Below are 18,770 nucleotides of genomic sequence, written 5' to 3' on the forward strand. Positions count from 1 at the left end.
GTTGCGCATAGCGCGAATAATATTCAAACAATCGCGGTTAAATCACGTGACCACGCGAAATCCAGCGGTACAATCAAAATAGGCGGTTGAAACAATTGACAATCAGTGACATGAAGTAGACATTTTGTATCTAAGATCATCGTTTGTATCGTGTTGTGTGTCATTGTGTAAGCGTTATGTTCCTTGTTTATTGTTTAATTTAACATTAGAAAATGGCCAAGGTATATTTGATTAATAATGTATATACACTAATATTGCATATGAGCATTTTAGGAGAAAGATTTTCAAAAGCTATTTTCCCTGGAGGAAGCCAAAGATCATTTTCAGGAAATTATTACTGAGCAGTGTGACACTTCTCTGGCACTGGAAGAACTGCAGGATGGTTTCTATCAGTTTTTACTCCAAAGTTCCTTAAACAGAGAAAATCTATACATTATAGAAAGAGGTTTAGAACTGATTGTTGTAAGTGATCATTTTGGTAAACAAATTTTGGAGCATCAGAAAGTTCAGAATTCAGAGTTAATTTGCTGCATTTTCTTTACTGCTACAATGTATTTTTAAATTTAAGTTTTAACCTTACATATGTAATTTAAAAATTAGTTGGTTACAGTAATACTTAAGAATATTCTTTTTAGGTCACACTGAGGGAAAAGAATTTGCTCCAGACTTACTTAGAACATTATTTAGATATCAATGTTAATGAATTTATGTATTTGAACATAAATTATTGGTCAAAAATAACATTGTTAAAGTTCACTAATGACCTTATTAAATGTAATAGAAACTGTATGGAATATTTGAATTCATACACAAAGTAAGTAGTAAATTCTTAGCTTTAGCATGAATGAAATTATAATTAAGTAGGAAATTACTTATTAACTGTAAGAAGAGTAATCACCTATTTTTATTTATTTAAAATGGAAATCATAAAAAGGAAATGTGGGGCATTTGAAAGCCTTCTTATAAATTTTGTATTTTTTGTCTGATTTTAACCAACGTATTTTCCTATTATAAAGCATGAAAATATGTACTTATAGACAAATGTCACGTTTTTTGACAAAACTAAAACCTACAGGGTAATTCTTTAGGTATGAATATTGAAGAAAACATACTTGAATATTTTTAAAAATATATAAGTACCCCATTAGATTAAATACTCTATTTCATAAAAACATATGCATATTCATAATTCTATGAAAAAAATAAAATTTTTAGAAATATATTTTTTTAATTTAATGAAGTCTATAGAATTATTTTATTTTTCAAGAATAATGGAACATTGTGCAAATAATACTATACTTATACTAATACATTAAATACCGAAATTTAATTTGCTTCCAATCTACGATTCAACCATTCAGTTCAATCATTCATCACATCTTTTTCGTAAATTCGTGATTATCCTTCTCAATTGTTTTGGAGGTAATTTCCGCACATGATCTATTAATTCTACCTTAGTATATAGTAAGTATAATTAATATAGTATTATTAGTATAATAGTCTGATATTGCTGAAAAATAAGATATACTACTTAATTACAAAAATAATAAATTTTTAAGACGAATATTAATTAATTTTTGGGCAGTATTATGAATGTGTATATTTTTTTTTTTTCCTAAAATATATATACCCATTTCCAGTGGTGTAGTTAGATTTGTTATAAAAAATTTGTTAGTAAGAATTCGTCAATTTTCAATTGGTTTCGGGTCAAGTACATATTTTCATGTTTCACAATTGAAAAAAAAAGTAATACAAAATCAGACACAAAAAAAAATAAATTTTATGAGGATGTCCACTTTCAAATGAGCCACACTCTATGTTGTAACTTTAAAGTATGTACTATAAAACTATTAAAATATTTCAGATATATTCTGGTTGACAGCCTATCAACTGCATGCACTTACGAGTTGCAAACAAGTATATTGACTATGTTGTTTGAAATTTATGAAGAAGAATTTTTGAAAAAGGAAATCAACGATTTCTTTCCAATATCTAAGGAACTAAGAGACGCATTTATGGAAATTAGACTACATGATTTTCATTCCAGCTCCAGAAAATTTTTAAACTTGTTGAACGCTCAACTAAAGAAAATATTTTCTATTCGCTCTCTTGAATTTAAACTAGACAATAAAGTTTTGATTTTACCGGTAAGTGGCTTGCACAATTGTATAATAATTATAATTGAATAAATATTATTTCTCTAGAATAATTGGATTGATATTAATCAGGACACCAGAGAATTGTCGTTTTATTGCGGAAAAACTTTGGTTTCACATGAAGAAGAAAATGTTTTGCATGCGGTTTATATAGACCTAAGCCAAACTGAAATTGATGTTTACAAGTAACATAATTTTATTAATTAATTTTTGTTTTTAAGACAATTTTGTTTCAGAATTTCTGATACTCTCAAAATTCAATTGAAGGGTGCTGCCTACTGCTCAAATTCATATTTGATGCGTGTAATAAATGAAGCGGAAATATTGCAAATCAAGTTCGAGTTTTCCGATGAATACAGTTTATTACGAAATGAAATTTTACCAATGGTTTACGCAAGAAGTAAAAAAATATTTAGAGGTAAATGATTGATTAGTGGATTAAATGAAATATGAAAAAAATTGTTTTAGGTTTGCAATATGGATCTTTGGATATCCATGTAACTAAAGGTCATATGAATACTGATTTTCTGATTAATGATGTAAGTATAAAATCATCGTTACATCGACTGGCATATATACACTATCGCTCATCTGTAGAGGAATTTTCATTTATCTTGACAAATGTCTACGTCCATATTACTGTGAGTTACGCAGTATGTTTGATAAAAACAATATAACAATATAATTGTTTATTAGTGGGTTTTATTAGGTATTTATTAATATTTGAAAAATATTCAAGGTTCAAAAGTAGAGCAACTTTAAAATAAAACAACCTTACGTACATTTAGCCTCCTTCTATTTGGTATCCAATACCATACCCATTATTTTTAATAACTTCTAAACACCTTTTCTTCATTGATTTTAGTAGCTTTTCAATATAATCATTCGATATTTCTTTTGAATTATTTTGAACTTCTTCGTAGAGTTCATTCATATTTGACAGTCTTTTGCATGGATTTTCCGATCAATTTCTTCTCAAAGGTTTCCCAATGAATTGAGGTCTGGGTTTTGTGCTGGCCAAGGCATGACACATACTTCTTGAGAAGCGAAGCATTCTTTAACAATCTTAGACGGATAGTTGTCGTGCTGGAAAGTTCACCTTAAACTCATGTTACCTTCGGCAAATGGAAGCATATGATTCTACAGAATGTCACGATAAATAAAACGATCCACTATCCCGTCTAACTTAACCAGTGGGCCCATGCCAATCCCAGAAAAACATCTCTAAACAGTAACGCCTCCTCCACCATGCTTCACAGTGGATCTAGTGTACTTGGGATTATACCTTTCATTAATTGCTCCTCTCACCTATGAAATGCCATTAGATTTGAATAATTGGAGCCGACTTTCATCAGAAAATAAAATTGTTTTCCATTGCCCATCGGTCCAGGTCACATGTTCTCTTGCAAAAAGTAATTTCGCTGCTCTATAGGTTGCAGAAATGAAGGGCATCTTTGCTGGTTTTCTACCAACACACTGAGTTCATTTATTTTTTGATTTATGCGGGATGCGCTGATAAAAGTGTCGCGAATAACAATCTTTTTTGTTTTCGTGTCCAAAGCTCTGTTAGTCTTTCGAAATTCTACGATTTTTCGAGACTCCTTCCAGTGTATTCCTTCTTATAAAATGTTGTATAAAAACTATGTAAATAAAGATATCCGTATATCAATTGAGGTACGAAATGTTTATGCACTTATTAATTATAAAATTAATTTAAATTAAAAAGAATTGTTTTTATTAAAATTATTTTGATTTCCTCTATATATGAGCGACAGTATATATATATATATATATATATATATATATATATATATATAATGATTATTTTTAGAAAGAAATTCCAACTGCGAAAAATTCTGGTTCACATACGGTTGCTTCAGAAGTAATAGTGATTTCAGAGTTTTCAAGTCATGTGTCCAATTATTCCTTTAAAGGGCAGTATAGTGGTGCGAGTAGTTCTATAGTTAGTGTGAAAAGTACTTTCACAGATGGTAACAGGTCAGATCTAGATTCTACTAATAAGTCTGTACGTATATTTCGTCTTAAGCAGAATATTCGGAGTGTCTCTAATATTACCAATGAGTCTCTTCATGTGTTGTCAATGCTAAGTCTAGAAAGCGGAAACGATAAAATTTCGATAAGTAGTGAACATTTGAACGATTCAATAACTTCTGCAACCAATAAACATGACAAAAGTGTACTGAGTGATATAGTAATCATTGAGACTGACGATCATTTCGTATCTGCAAGTACGCAAGACAAAAAAATCGGGAGTCCCAGTGACCCTGTTATCAACAATTTAACCCAGCGTACTCCTACTTATACCAAAATCAATTCAAGTGAAGAATTGGAATTTTTCTCTGCACCACAAATAATTGACAAAGATTCAAATGATTGTCACGAACTGGTTAGAATAAAAACTGATGGTAAAAAGAAGATAATCAATAATCCATGTCAAAGATTAGATAGTCAAAATTCAATACAGACGACTAGTTTGACATCATCACAATTAGTTCATAATGGAAGTATTATTGAAATGGAACAAGACATGTACAATTCCGAGGCAGAGGACTGCACTCTTGCCAATATTGACACGACAGGGAGTCAAAAAATGACAGATGAGGAAATAAAAAGATATAAATTCGTTAACCCAGAATCAATTTCAAGTATTGAAATTTTAAATGTATCTAATAATAAAAACAAATTATCTGATAAAAAGAACGTGTCAGATGAAGTGAATTGTTCACTTTCTGTGGACCAAGATAATCCTGTTAGCGAACTTATCGAATCAAATAAAAAGGAGGTAAAAGCAAAACGAAAGGGAGTGAAGAAAGAATTGAATCTTGAAAATGTAAAGAATAATCTGAATTCTTCACTTCATATGAATCAACATAGCACAGGGAATGTATCAGATATAAATGCCAAACCAGAAAAAAATATATTAAAAGAAATTAAGTATATAAAAGAAAAATCACGAACTGTAATTAATCAAGATAACTCAGTAAATGTAATCGCTGAAGAAATAGATAATTCCTCTGTTTCTGTAAACCAGGGCAACCCAGACAGTATATACAATGAATCTAACAAAATCATCAACTTAAAATCGGCAAAGGAGGAATCACAAACTGAGACTACATTAGATAACTTACCTACTGTATTATCTGTGACCCAAGAATACTCAGTTAGTGTACTTGCCGAATCTGATAAAGGCAACGTAAAATCAAATGAAGAATCACAAATTGAGAACATCTCAGTGAATCAAGACAGTTCAGCAAGTGCACATAGTGAATTAGACAAAAATATCCGAAACTCCGAAAAGGAGAGTGTTTTCATTGAATCTGAGAAAATTAAGTCTAAATCAAAAGGAATAGAATTAAATGAAGAAATTGAGTTTGAATCAGATTGTTCCCATTTAGTGAAGCAAGAAAAATCAACAAACGAAGAGAATATTATTTTTCAAAATAATGCAATTAAATCTACATCCAAAAAAATGGTATCAGAGAAAAATACACAAATTGAAATTATATCAGAAAATTTACATTCTTCATTTTCTGAGGCCCAAGAGAACTCTGCTAGTGTGCTTACCAAATCTGATAAAAAGAAGCTTAAATCAAAAAGAAAGGGATTAAAAAAAGAATCACAAATTGAAAATGTATCAGATAACGTGAAATCCCAAATTAACCCTAAATTGGATAATATAGATATAAAGGAAAAATCACAAACTGAGACTACATCCGATAACTTACATTCCTCATTTTCTGTATCCCAAGAAAATTCGGTTAGTGTATTCAATGAATTTGATAAGAAGAAGCTCAAATCAAAAAGAAAAGGATTAAAGAAAGAATTACAAATTGAAAATGTGTCAGCTAACTTGAAATTCTCACTTTCTGAGAATCAAGAACAAAGAATATTAACAGAAGATTCACAAAAAGAGTCTGTTCACACTGAATCTGAGAAAATTAAACCTAAATCAAAGAGAGCAGAGTTAAACGAAGAAACTCATAATGTATCAGAGACTTATCATTTAGTGAATGAGAACAATTCAACAAATGTACTCATCCAAAATGACAAAATTAAATCTCAATCGGAAATAATAGTACCAACGAAAAATACACAACTTGAAACTACATTAGGTAACTTAGAAAAAAAGATATTAAAAGAAAAATCTGATAAAATTAAACCTAAATCGAAAAGAAGAAAATTCAGGGAAGAAATAGATGTGCCAAATTTTGTGAACGAGGATAACTCGGCCAGTATACATGTGAATTCTGACAAAATTAACTGCAAATCGGAAAAAATGGATGTAAAGGAAAAATCACAAACGGAAACTACAATTGATAATTTACATTCCTCATTTTCTGTGACCCAAGAGAACTCCGCTAGTGTACTCACCGATTCGAGTAGAAAGCCAGAAGCAAGAAGAAAAAGATTAAAGAAAGAATCACAAATTATCAACCAGGACAATTCAGCAAATGTAGCTAATGACAAAATGAAATCTAAATCTAAAAAAGTGGTATCAAATGAAAATACACAAACTGAAGCTCAATCAGATAATTTACATTCTTTATTTTCTGTGGCCCAAGAGGACTCTGATAGGGTTCTTACCGAATCTGACAAAATTAATCGTAAATCGAAAAAAATTGGTATAAAAGAAAAATCACAAACTGAGAGTCCATCAGGTAACTCGGAATCGACTAAAAAGAAGCTAAAATCAAAAAGAAGACAACTAAAGGAAGAAGTACAAAATACAGATAGTTTTGATTCAGTAAACCAGGATAATTCAGTGACTAATGATATAATGATATCTAAATCTAAAAAAGTTGTATTAAATGAAAATACACAAAGTGAAGGTGTATCAGATAATTTACATTCTTCATTTTCTGTGGCCCATGAGAACTCTGTTAGGGTTCTTACCGAATCTGACAAAATTAATCGTAAATCGAAAAAAATTGGTATAAAAGAAAAATCACAAACTGAGAGTCCATCAGATAACTCGGAATCGACTAAAAAGAAGATAAAAACAAAAAGAAGGCAAGAAAAGGAAGAAGTACTAAATACAGATAGTTTTCATTCAGTAAACCAGGATAATTCAGTGACTAATGATATAATGATATCTAAATCTAAAAAAGTTGTATCAAAAGAAAATACACAAATTGAAACTGTATCAGATAATTTACATTCTTCATTTTCTGTGACCCAAGAGAACTCTGTTATTGTTCTTACCGAATCTGACAAAATTAATCGTAAATCGAAAAAAATTGGTATAAAAGAAAAATCACAAACTGAGAGTCCATCAGATAACTCGGAATCGACTAAAAAGAAGCTAAAATCAAAAAGAAGACAATTAAAGGAAGAAGTACAAAATACAGATAGTTTTCATTCAGTAAACCAGGATAATTCAGTGACTAATGATATAATAATATCTAAATCTAAAAGAGTTGTATCAAAAGAAAATACACAAATTGAAGCTGCATCAGATAATTTATATTCTTCATTTTCTGTGACCCAAGAGAACTCTGTTAGGGTTCTTACCGAATCTGACAAAATTAATCGTAAATCGAAAAAAAATGGTATAAAAGAAAAATCACAAATTGAGAGTACATCTGATAACTCATATGCTTTAGTTTCTGTGACCCTAGAAAACTCCGAATTTGCTAAAAAGAAGCCAAAATCAAAAATAAAAGGATTAAAAAAAGAGTTACAAATTGAAGATATGTCAGAAAATTTGAATTTCTCACATTCAGTGAATCAACGTAGTTCAGTAAATACACTAGCTGAATCAGACAAAAATATCAGCAAATCGGAAAATGAAGAATCCCGAATAGAGATTGCTCGTACTGAATCTAATAAATTTAATATTATGTCAAAAAAAGGGGAATTAAAGGAAACCACTGAATATGTGTCTGAGAGTTTTCATTCAGTGAATCAGGATAGTCCTGCAAATGTATCCAGCAAATCTGACAAGCTTCAATCCAAATCGAAAACAACAGAATCAAAGGAAAAATCGCAATTGGAAAACATATCAGATAGCTTAAACAGTTTTCATTCTGTATACCACCACACCGAATTTGATAAAAAGGAGCTGAAGTCAAAAAGGAAGAGATTGCAGAAAGAATCGCAAATTGAGGAAGTGTCAGATAACTTGAGTTCCTCACATTCAATAAATATACTAGTTGACTCAGACCAACATATTCCAAAATCGAAAAAAGGGAACATATTTATCGAACATGAAATTAAGCATAAGTTAAAAAATATAAAATTAGAGAAAGTTTCTGATGAAGAGTCAGATAGTAATTCAGCGAGTTTAACGGAATTACCCAAAGAATCTGCTAAAATTAGAGCTAAATCAAAAAAAATGGTAATAAAGGAAAAGTCACAATCTAAAAACTTATCCGCAAGCTTAAGTACACCATCCTCTGTATACCACAGTGCTAATGTTCCTAGCGAATCTGATAAAAGGTTAAAATCGAAGAATATTGAGTTACAGAATGAATCGCAAATTGATAATGTGTCAGATAACATCAGTTCCTCACATTCAGCGGATCAAAACAGTTCAGTATATGCACTAGATATATCAGACAAAAATATCCGAGAAGCGGAAAAAAGGGATGAATCAAAAAAAGAAGAGAACAACATATCTACCGCATATGATACAATTAAGCGTAAAATAAAAAATATAAAATTAGAAATAGTAAGTGATGAAGAGTCAGATAGTATTAATACTATGAACCAGAATAATTCAGTGAGTGTAACGGAATTATCCAAGGAATCTGTCAAAATTAAACCTAAATCGAAAAAAAAGGTATCGAATGAAAAATTACAATTTGAAAACAAATCAGATAGCTTAAGTACATCTTCTGCATACCACACTGCCAATGTACTTAGCGAATCTGATAAGAAAGAGCTGAAATCAAAAATAATGGAATTACAAGAGGAATCGCAAATTGAGAATGTGTTAAATAACATAAATTCTGTGATCCAGGACTGCTCTGAGAAAACACCCATCGAGTCCAACAAAAATATTCAAAAATCTAAAAAGAAGGTATTATACGAAGAATCAAAAAAACCGAACGACAAAATTGAGCATAAATTAAAAAATATAAAATTAGAGAAAGAGTTTGATAAGGTGTCAGATAGTTTTTATTCCGCGAACCAGGACAATTCATTCAGTGTACCGACAATACCCAAAGAATCTGAAAAAATTAAGTCTAAATCGATTAAAATGGTAGCAAGGAAAAAATCACAATCAGAGAACGTAAATGGTTTCACTGAATCTGATAATAAGAAGCTAAAATCAAAAAGAAATGGATTAAACATAGAAACGCAAACTGAGGATGTGCCAGATTTAAAATCTTCACTTATTGTAAATCAGAAGAGTTCAGATAAAGTACTTATAGAATCTAACCAAAATGTGCCTAAACGGAAAACGAGGATATTATACGATGAACATCAAAGTATGAACATTCTTACCGAATCTAACAAAATTAAGCCTGTGTCAACAAGAAGAAAAGTAGAAGATGAAATTAACAATATGTCAAACAGTTTTTATTCTGCAAAAGAATCTGATGGAAAGAAGCCGAAATCAAAAAGAAGAGATTTGAAGAGGGAATGGGAAATTGAGAATACTCCACACTCCGAAAACCAGGACAGGTTAGAACCTAATAAAACTCGGACTAAAACAAAAGTAATAAAGTCAGAGGACGGATCACAAATTGAGAATGTGTCGGGGAGTTTCCATTTTTCACTACCTGTTAACCTGGATAATTCATCAATTGTGCACAATGATAAAAATAAACCCAAAGCAATGAACCAAGTATTAAAAGAAGAATCCGAAATTCAGGTTATATCGGACAGTCCGTATTCTACACGTTCTAAGAAAAAAACAACACAAGAAAACAAAAAGAATGGCGATTCTAAATGTCAAATATTTTTCAAGGAAAACAGATCCCAAGAAATAAAAATTGCAGAAGAACATGGTAAAACTGAATCAAACACAGTAAGTGGTTTAGTGATCCAAACAGACAGCGTTGTGAACCAAATAAATTCTAAAAATATTATGGAACATCAAGACGACAATAAACAAATTGTGAGTAACAAATTTGTAACACAAATTAAAAACTGTATAACACAATCGTTGGCCGATGAAACAAAAATGAAGAAGCATCATTTTGAAGACAAAATTCATTCATCTGCTAACTCGTTGTCCAATATTGACGTACCCATCGAAAATATCAAGTCACAGTCTACAAAATTGTCTGAACTAAATATAAACTCTGTAATTAATGTTCAACAAGATTCAGTCACGGTAATGGATGAATTACCACATGATAACAATAATACTTATAATAGTACCCAAGAACATCAAGGCAGTCAAACAAGACATTCAAAAATTAAAATTCTTCAGAATATAGTACTAAATAATTCTAGCAGTCCATTGAAGGCTAACGTATCAAATGTAAACAATTCGATAGAACCAACATTACAAAAGGTTAGATCTAATATTGATACCATTCTTTCATCCATATATTCAAATGAGCTTTTAAGCAAGTCAAATGTTGATATAAATCTTAGTCCCATTCCTCCTAAAAATTCCCAGTCATTTAAACTAGAAATCAACCAGAGTGATATTTCCATGGCAACTAAAAAAAAGCATACTAGTGAATTTGTTGATGGAAAAATAAATGACATTCGTCCCGTCAATAATCGAATTGACAAAGAATTAGTTATTTATTTAAATAGAATTAATTTGCCAGAAAAAAGTGTGCCTAATGAACAAACTGAAAACGTAAACAAAGAAACCAGCATTACTAATGTAATTAACTTTAAATCACTTGAATGTAATAAGTTGTTTAATCAAAATAAGAGTAGTTCGAGGCAACAATCAAACTCGCAAACAAATGAACATGTTCAAACAAACAAAACAGGTAGATCTGAAATACGTAGCATCAGTTCTATGCCCAGTAAACATAATGGTTGTGTAGCAAGAAAACTTTTCGTATCAAAACCTCAAGATACAACATTGTCGATGAATATTAACCAGGGTCAAGAAGAAATTATGCAACAAAAAAGTCGTATGGGTACAGGTAAGTTAAACATCGTGCAATTTCCATTAAACCTTTTTCATATTTCCCCCCAGACAAAAGAAGAAGGCGGTTGTATGATTCCAATGATTTGTTTCACAATACTCTTTTAGAAATAGACGGAAGCCCATCAGCAACATCTGAAGAACGTCTACCAAATGAAAGAAGTCAACATGATTCTACTAAACCTAATCAAATCAATTTAAAAGTTGGTCAAAAAGATATTAAATTAAAATCTTACGTCACCACTGATGATTTGATTACCTCTTTTGCTTCATGTGACTTGCAAACGGTGAAAGAGAACGAAACTTGGGGTACGACTGTTGCAAAGGTTTTGACACCTATTAAAACTGCTAGTAATCTGAAAGGTGCAGGCACCAAAGAAAAAGACACCAGACAACGCAGAAATGCCAATTCTAAAATAAATGAGTACATTGATTTAAATCAGAATATTGAACTGTTTCATGATGATGTGCAAATTGTCACTGAATCGGTGGCGAAATCTAATGAATTTAAAACCCCCACAATGAAGGGTAAGTTCTTTTTACTGTCGTAGGGTAAAATTGACTATTTTTTTTTTGTTTCTAGACAGAGAAAAAAGGTTAAATGATCTGGAAATTAAGAACAAAAGAAACAAAAATATTGTAAGTAATTCTGCACAGTTTCTCGATCGTCCTAGAAGCGTAACGCGAAAGAATGGCAGATGTGAATCTACGATAATAACTGACGGAAAACCTCGTACATCCAAACGGGAAAATACTAAAACAAAAGGATACGAATTAAAAGAATATACAAATGACAAAAATAGTGTTTGTCGGATAACGTTTACTGACTTATATAAAAATTTTAAAAACGTGGCCAAAGTTGTCAATGAAGATACATTTACGAACCCATCATCAAAGAAAGGAACCAAAAAGGATAAAATGCCTTCCAAGCGAAAAGTATCCGACCAAGTAGATGGGCATGCTTTAGATAGGAAAAGGCTTTGCAAAACTAATGAAAAAATAGGTAAGCCAACGCATCCGAATATGTCACTTGATGAAATTGTGACTCTGGGACCAACATCCAGTCCCAGCCATCAGCAAGAAGAAACAGAATCACACATTGAAATAAAAAGTAGTAGCCCGGAATGGGTAGACTTTGAAAGAACATTATTGTCAAGAAGCAAAAGAAGGTACGAGGAAGACGATGTTATTGACTGTACTAGACCTAATAAAAGACATCGAATGGATAAAAGATCTACAACATCTAGAGGTATGTATTTTTAAATTTATTTCTTGGATATTCATTAAAAAAGGCGTATTATTATTTCACAGGAAATCCGGAGAACACTTCGTAAGTAAACTATAACTTGTTTAACAAACATGGTTTATATTAGATATGTATATGCAATAACGGTTCCAAATATATTTTAATATAATATTTGGGAGCGAATATTCCATCTATCTAATCTAGTGATGTAGTTAGATTTTCAATAATATTTTTGTTAGTATAATTTTTCAATTTTCATGCCTAAAAAATTACTCTGTAGGTTTTGGTTTTGGATCAAATGACGTGAAATTTTGTCTATAAGTACATTTTTTCATGAGTAGAGGATGTCCCTCTTTCAAAAAAGCTGTATATATAGTACATGTATATATGTAGTAGCCATGTTTGTTACTAAAACATTGTAGTAATAGCAAAAATAAAATTTTAAACTTTAACAATTTAATTGTTTATTTTATAAAGAGTATTTAAATATTTGAAACCAAAAATTGAATTAATACTTGTAATTTAAATAATATATTTTTTAAAGGTTTTCTTACAAACTCGAACGTTTTTACAATATATTTTTAGGTGGGGGATGTCCCTAAAAGAATTTAAGAAATTTGCAAAAATGATGGCCAACTGCTATCTCCAAGATTCAAGTGTGAAGTTATCTAAAACGGATGTTAAAACGATGCAACAAATAGAAGGGTGGAATTAAAACAATCGTTCTGTTAAAATACTATTTGTTAGAATTAATGTAGTTATAGTTTATAGTTTCTTTGTTTGCAGTTAATAAGTTATTAAATAAGTTAATTAATGTTAATTATAAATTAAATAAATTAATATCATTCAATTTTTTTGTTTTTATTAAAATTAATTACTGTACAACTTTTCCCAATATTAGTATGATTATAAACTGAATGAGATCGTTATGTTAGTTTTTAGGTATACTTCAAAGTTAATTAATTATGTACTACTTGTAATTTTGGGTAAGTTATGCCTTTTTATTGCATTATGTATGATTAATTATATGTTAACAATCCGGTTGATGATGACAATGAAATACTATCTAAGTTTTGATAATTGTTTTCACAGAATCGTAGGCTTTTTAATGATGCAGAATCGGGTTTTATCAAAATTCTTTCAGAAAAAGTGTGGCGTTGAAAGTTTACACATTCCTCAACTAAGTCAATTTCTAATAATTAGGCTAATACAAAAAAATATTTAAGTGGTGAAACATTGAAATATTTTAAGAATTTATAATCACAAAACATTTGTACATTTTACAAATTTTTTGGTAACAGACGTTGGAGTATTCAATATAGTGTATGGTATTAAATTATTACAATTTTTGTTAAATTGTTGAGATTCGTTTTCTTCGGGTATATAATATTTGTTTATTTCTATAAGACAAAAAAAGTTGCCAAATTTGCCGCTCCGTAAAATCTGCCGCCCTAGGCTACAGCCTACTACTCGGCCTGTTGGTAATTCTGCCACTGAGTATATTCGAAGATACACGTATATTAAAAAATGAATTACATATTCTGCATTTAAGAATCCATACAAAAGTAAATTCTCATGTCCATCTTTTTGTTCTGTGTTGTTTTAAATTTTGTTTATAAAAGTTTTATAAAGATGGCGCTGGGGAATGAAAATATTTTGCATGCATCACATTTTCCATTCAAACCGTGTTGATGTTAGGTTATGTTATGGTTTCGCCACCAACGTGAAATATTTTAAATAATGGATTTTTGGAAAGACACTCTGGGATGCCCAACAAAAATAGTAGCCCCAATGGTGGATGCCAGTGAATTGCCATGGAGGATACTCAGCAGGAGATATGGTGCTGAATTGTGTTACACTCCAATGCTACACAGTGCCATATTTTGCAAAGATCCAAAGTACAGGAAAGAGGCATTAGCTTCATGTGATGAAGATAAACCTCTTATAGTCCAGGTAATGTTGAAATGTCAATAAAACTGGAAACATTTTAATCATGCTTAAATTTTAATGCAGTTTTGTGGCAATGATGCAAATATATTATTGGAAGCTGCCAAATTAGCCGAGGACTATTGTTGTGCAATTGATATTAATTTAGGATGTCCACAAGCCATTGCAAAGAGAGGACACTATGGATCTTTTTTGCAAGATGAATGGCCCCTCTTAGAAGAGATAGGTTTGTTATAACAAAATATTATTGTCTGATATGTTTAAATTTCCCTATTGTAGTAAGTACACTTTCAAAAAATTTAAGAGTACCTGTTACATGTAAGATAAGGAGATTAGATACAAAAGAAAGAACCATAGAATATGCCAAAATGTTAGAGAAAGCAGGGTGTAAAATGTTAACTGTTCATGGAAGAACAAGGGAGCAAAAAGGTCCTTTGACTGGAGTAGCAGATTGGAGTTTTGTGAAAGCAGTAAGGTAATTTAATTTTATATTTATCTGTCCTTGATACAAATTTATGAGTACACAAATTAACAATTTTGTAATATGTTTATGATCATTTATAGAGAAGCTGTTAAAATACCTGTCATATCAAATGGTAACATACAGTGTATGCAAGATGTTTTGAAATGTCTAGAAGAGACAGGTGCTAATGGTGTAATGACTGCTGAAGGAAATTTATACAATCCTGCTTTATTTATGTATGACAATCCAACTTCATGGAAGCCTGCTTTAGAGTATTTGGATTTAGTTGATTTATATCCAGCTCCCTTGTCATATATAAGGGGTCATTTATTTAAATTATTTCAACATATGTGAGTATTTAATGGTGGTTATGAATCACAGGTAAATTTTAATATTTTGTTTTCAGTTTATCTATTCCTTCAAATAATGAATTTAGAATTAGATTGGGTGCTGCAAATACAATGGAGAAATTCAGATCTATAATACATGAATTAAAAGACATGTATGAGCCATATCATGAAGGTTTAAAAACTTGGAATGATACAGTTGAAAAAGATACTCAAAATTTAATACTTCCACCTTGGTTATGTCAATCATATGTTAGAGATACACCTGAAAATCATATTAAGAAAATAGAAGAAATGCAACAAGAGCAAAAGAACCTTTTGGTAACTTACTTAAATAAAATTAATTATTATTTTTAATTAATATATTTCCAGAGAGAGTGTAAAAGGCAATATGAAGATGGTGACGGAAATCTTATTAGCAGAAAAAAAATGAAAAAATTAAGACGGATAAATAGGCGTCCTGAAAAGCCATTAGACACTCCAGAGAGACCAATGGATAAGTGCAGTATTTGTTTAACAAATCCATTGGTAACAAAATCTTACATTTAGTATATTTCCACATTTTCACTATTAACTATTTTAGGGTTCCAAATGTGGTTATAAACTATGTAAAAAGTGCTGTAAAGACAAATGTTTTACTGAAAATTTGGACTGTCCAGGTCACAGAATTTTAGTTAAAACCAGACGGCAATTAGCGAAATTGTATGCAAATCAAGGTAAACCTAAGAAAGAAAATATTATTGTTAATATACCATAACCAATATATTTTGGTTTGAATATATAGTATTTTATTTATGTCCCTATTCGTATTAAATTTGCATACTGATAGTGTTATCTGGGTTGCATATATGCTTTTATGAAAGCTGAAGTAAATGTTTCTTTTTGTCTTGCTATTACTTCAAATCGATGTGGGTGTATGCACGATTATTACAATAGTATAAAAAGATTGCATATGTACAAGAGTATACTTATATTTTTAATTGATTAAATCATAATATTCGTTGATTTTAAGGGGGAATTTTCTGTTGACCATATATTTAATGTAACACTTTTTATAATCAAGACAACTTTCACAGTAATGTAAAACAATGGGTGTAAATTTAAAGATGTATATCTCTTCCCTGTTTATTTTAATATGTATTCGACTCGATTATATTTACATATATTTCCAATAGTTATAGTTTGGAACTATTAATTGTGATAATTACAGTTTATTAATGCACATCAGATATAAGGACTGACATGTCACAATATTCTGCGTATCAATTTAATTATAAGTAAACAATTATTTTGTTCTTTTAACTACTACTATTTATTTATCGCAAAGTAACATTTCTAAAAAATAAACTATTTTAAGTCATGTGAAACAGTATATGTATGACGCAAGTGAAACACTAATGAACCTTTTTTAATTTATAAACTTCAAACATATAAATATTAGTGTCTGCTTCCATAAATAAGTATATCTGTAAATCGACGAAGGTAAAGTGTTTGCAAAAATGTTTGAGTTCGCAAAAATAACATATACAACCAACACAATTTAAAAGAAAAAAACATAAAGGGGCAGTTGATAATAAACTATAATGCTCTCTATTAAATATGCTTAAAATAATTCACACATTTAGCCTGAATTTAGCTTGAACTAACATCTTACTATAATAAATATATTTGATATAAATATCAAAGAACACATGTGAATCATTACCAAGAATCACAAATTTCCGGTAAAACCACAATGTCCTGTAAATTTAATCATGATGTTTCTAATAAAAAAACAAATTGATACAAATTTTAGCTATTCGAATATTAGATCACATTTTCTGTTAATAAATGTTTAAGAATTCAATCGATGGTTTTAAGATTCATTCATACTGTTTTTTAGCAATTTTCAAAAAATGAATATAATAGAATTTAATATCTGTAATAATTTTAAATTTTTTATTGTCCAACATTACTATAACCATAAAACATTGAATCAAGAGAATAACTCTTTATTCAATGTTATAAACACAGTTCTTACATAAAATAATTAATACTTACATAATAAATTTAAAAATTAATTACCCTTTGCTCTAGAGTTTCTCTTAATTACATTTTAGTTTAAATGAATCCCTTTGCATAGTATATTTTATTCAACCCAAAATTAGAGTAATTTTTGTTAAATGATAATATTATACGATACATTTTATTTTTTGGCATTGATCCTATAAAACATTGAATTAAGAGAATCACTTAATACTTATAATAAATTTTAAAATATCCGGTCATTATATTTTTCAACGTTCTCAGGTGGATTCAAAGATCTTTGGTGGGGGCTAAAATTACCCCTTGACCTACTGTTTCCCTAGATAAGCGCATGTTTATAGTATTTTTGTTTACATGGGTCATTTTGTTTAGTAATATGTTTTATTTATCCCAAGAGTAGTTACTTCTCCCAAATAATAAGATTTTCTAATCGACATTATAACAATTTGATTCTATACAATTTTCAAAAATAAAAAAAAAAATATGTCAGACATCATCACCGGGTGGAAGCAATTTATTTTTGGGGCTTTGTCCTCAAAACATTGAATTAAGGGAACCACCCCTCAATCAATTTTTATATATAATAATTAATACTTAATAATAAAATTAAAAATTATTTAGTTACGGTATTTTTCAAACGGCTTAATTTTTGTTCCAAAATATTTGGTGGGGCATGATTCCATTAAATTCATTTTCTTTGTATTTCTGTTTCCATGAACCAAGAGTAGAAATATTTGTGTTAAATAATAATAGGATTTTACCATATTATAACAGTAAGTTTCCTCCAGATAAATGGATGTCTATTGCATTTTTGTTCACATGAATCTTTTTGCGTAGTAATATATTTTATTTATCCCAAAAGTAGAGTAATTTATGTCAAATTCTATATAAATTTCAACATATGACTACCGACGTAAGGAGCATTTAGGTTTTGGACACTAAGAGAGTTTAATTAATAAGTTTACCAAACTACCGCATATACAAAAATTAATAAATTTTAAAATGTAGTCCTTCATTCGGTTTTTCAAACCGCATCAGGTGGGTTTCAAGATTTTTGAATGGGACCATGGTTATCCTTTAGCCCAGAAATACCTAGTTTAAGTAAATCTTTTCACGTAATTATAAACTATTCATCCTAGTAGTGTAGCTTCTGTAATATAATAATAGAAGTTTGTAGATAACCCTATAAGTTTTTACTAACAAATTTGTATAACTACCATCACCTTATTACATAAAAAATACCATGATAAATTGAAAAATATCTAACGTGCACACTTGGTCTAGGGCTAAATTCCCCCTAGATGAGCAAATTGCATTTTATTTTAAATCAATCTGTTTGCGGAGTATCATCCCAAAAGTTGATACATAAATTTTTAATTAAAAGATGATAAAACCAAGTGAGTATTATTTATATTTTTTCACATATCAATTTGATAAAAACCCAATATGAAAGCTGTACGCCCTATTTAATTGCGATCCTTCACACACCTCATTAATTTAA

The 18,770-nt window shown here is 29.9% G+C and overlaps 3 protein-coding genes across 5 annotated transcripts; all 3 read left to right on the forward strand.

Moving 5' to 3' along the window:
• Nucleotides 1-141: 141 nt before the first annotated feature.
• On the forward strand, nucleotides 142-4,226 carry LOC109595517 (synaptonemal complex protein 2-like). The gene is made up of 9 exons (XM_020010889.2): nucleotides 142-221; nucleotides 274-462; nucleotides 636-814; nucleotides 1,865-2,147; nucleotides 2,205-2,341; nucleotides 2,393-2,574; nucleotides 2,625-2,695; nucleotides 3,988-4,147; nucleotides 4,207-4,226. The coding sequence occupies exons 1-9, from the start codon at nucleotides 213-215 to the stop codon at nucleotides 4,224-4,226; spliced, it is 1,230 nt and encodes a 409-aa protein (XP_019866448.2). The 5' UTR covers nucleotides 142-212.
• Nucleotides 4,144-13,337, forward strand: LOC109595573 (protein PF3D7_1417600). 3 transcript variants are annotated; one of them, XM_049963948.1, is made up of 6 exons: nucleotides 4,207-6,835; nucleotides 7,454-11,239; nucleotides 11,293-11,769; nucleotides 11,825-12,490; nucleotides 12,553-12,571; nucleotides 13,073-13,337. In XM_049963948.1, exons 1-6 carry the CDS (start codon nucleotides 4,258-4,260, stop codon nucleotides 13,200-13,202), a joined length of 7,656 nt encoding a protein of 2,551 aa, XP_049819905.1. In that variant the 5' UTR covers nucleotides 4,207-4,257; the 3' UTR covers nucleotides 13,203-13,337. The 3 variants fall into 3 exon arrangements, with proteins under 3 accessions (XP_019866517.2, XP_049819905.1, XP_019866518.2); XM_020010958.2 differs by having other exon boundaries at nucleotides 4,144-11,239; XM_020010959.2 differs by having other exon boundaries at nucleotides 4,215-11,239; nucleotides 11,350-11,769.
• Nucleotides 13,338-14,160: 823 nt separating this feature from the next.
• On the forward strand, nucleotides 14,161-16,021 carry LOC109595535 (tRNA-dihydrouridine(16/17) synthase [NAD(P)(+)]-like). The gene is made up of 7 exons (XM_020010910.2): nucleotides 14,161-14,440; nucleotides 14,501-14,660; nucleotides 14,714-14,909; nucleotides 14,999-15,247; nucleotides 15,304-15,565; nucleotides 15,617-15,772; nucleotides 15,828-16,021. Exons 1-7 carry the CDS (start codon nucleotides 14,228-14,230, stop codon nucleotides 15,999-16,001), a joined length of 1,410 nt encoding a protein of 469 aa, XP_019866469.2. The 5' UTR covers nucleotides 14,161-14,227; the 3' UTR covers nucleotides 16,002-16,021.
• Nucleotides 16,022-18,770: the final 2,749 nt, after the last annotated feature.

The sequence above is a fragment of the Aethina tumida genome, chromosome 2, assembly GCF_024364675.1.
Source record: "Aethina tumida isolate Nest 87 chromosome 2, icAetTumi1.1, whole genome shotgun sequence".
NCBI classification, from domain to species: Eukaryota; Metazoa; Arthropoda; class Insecta; order Coleoptera; family Nitidulidae; genus Aethina; species Aethina tumida.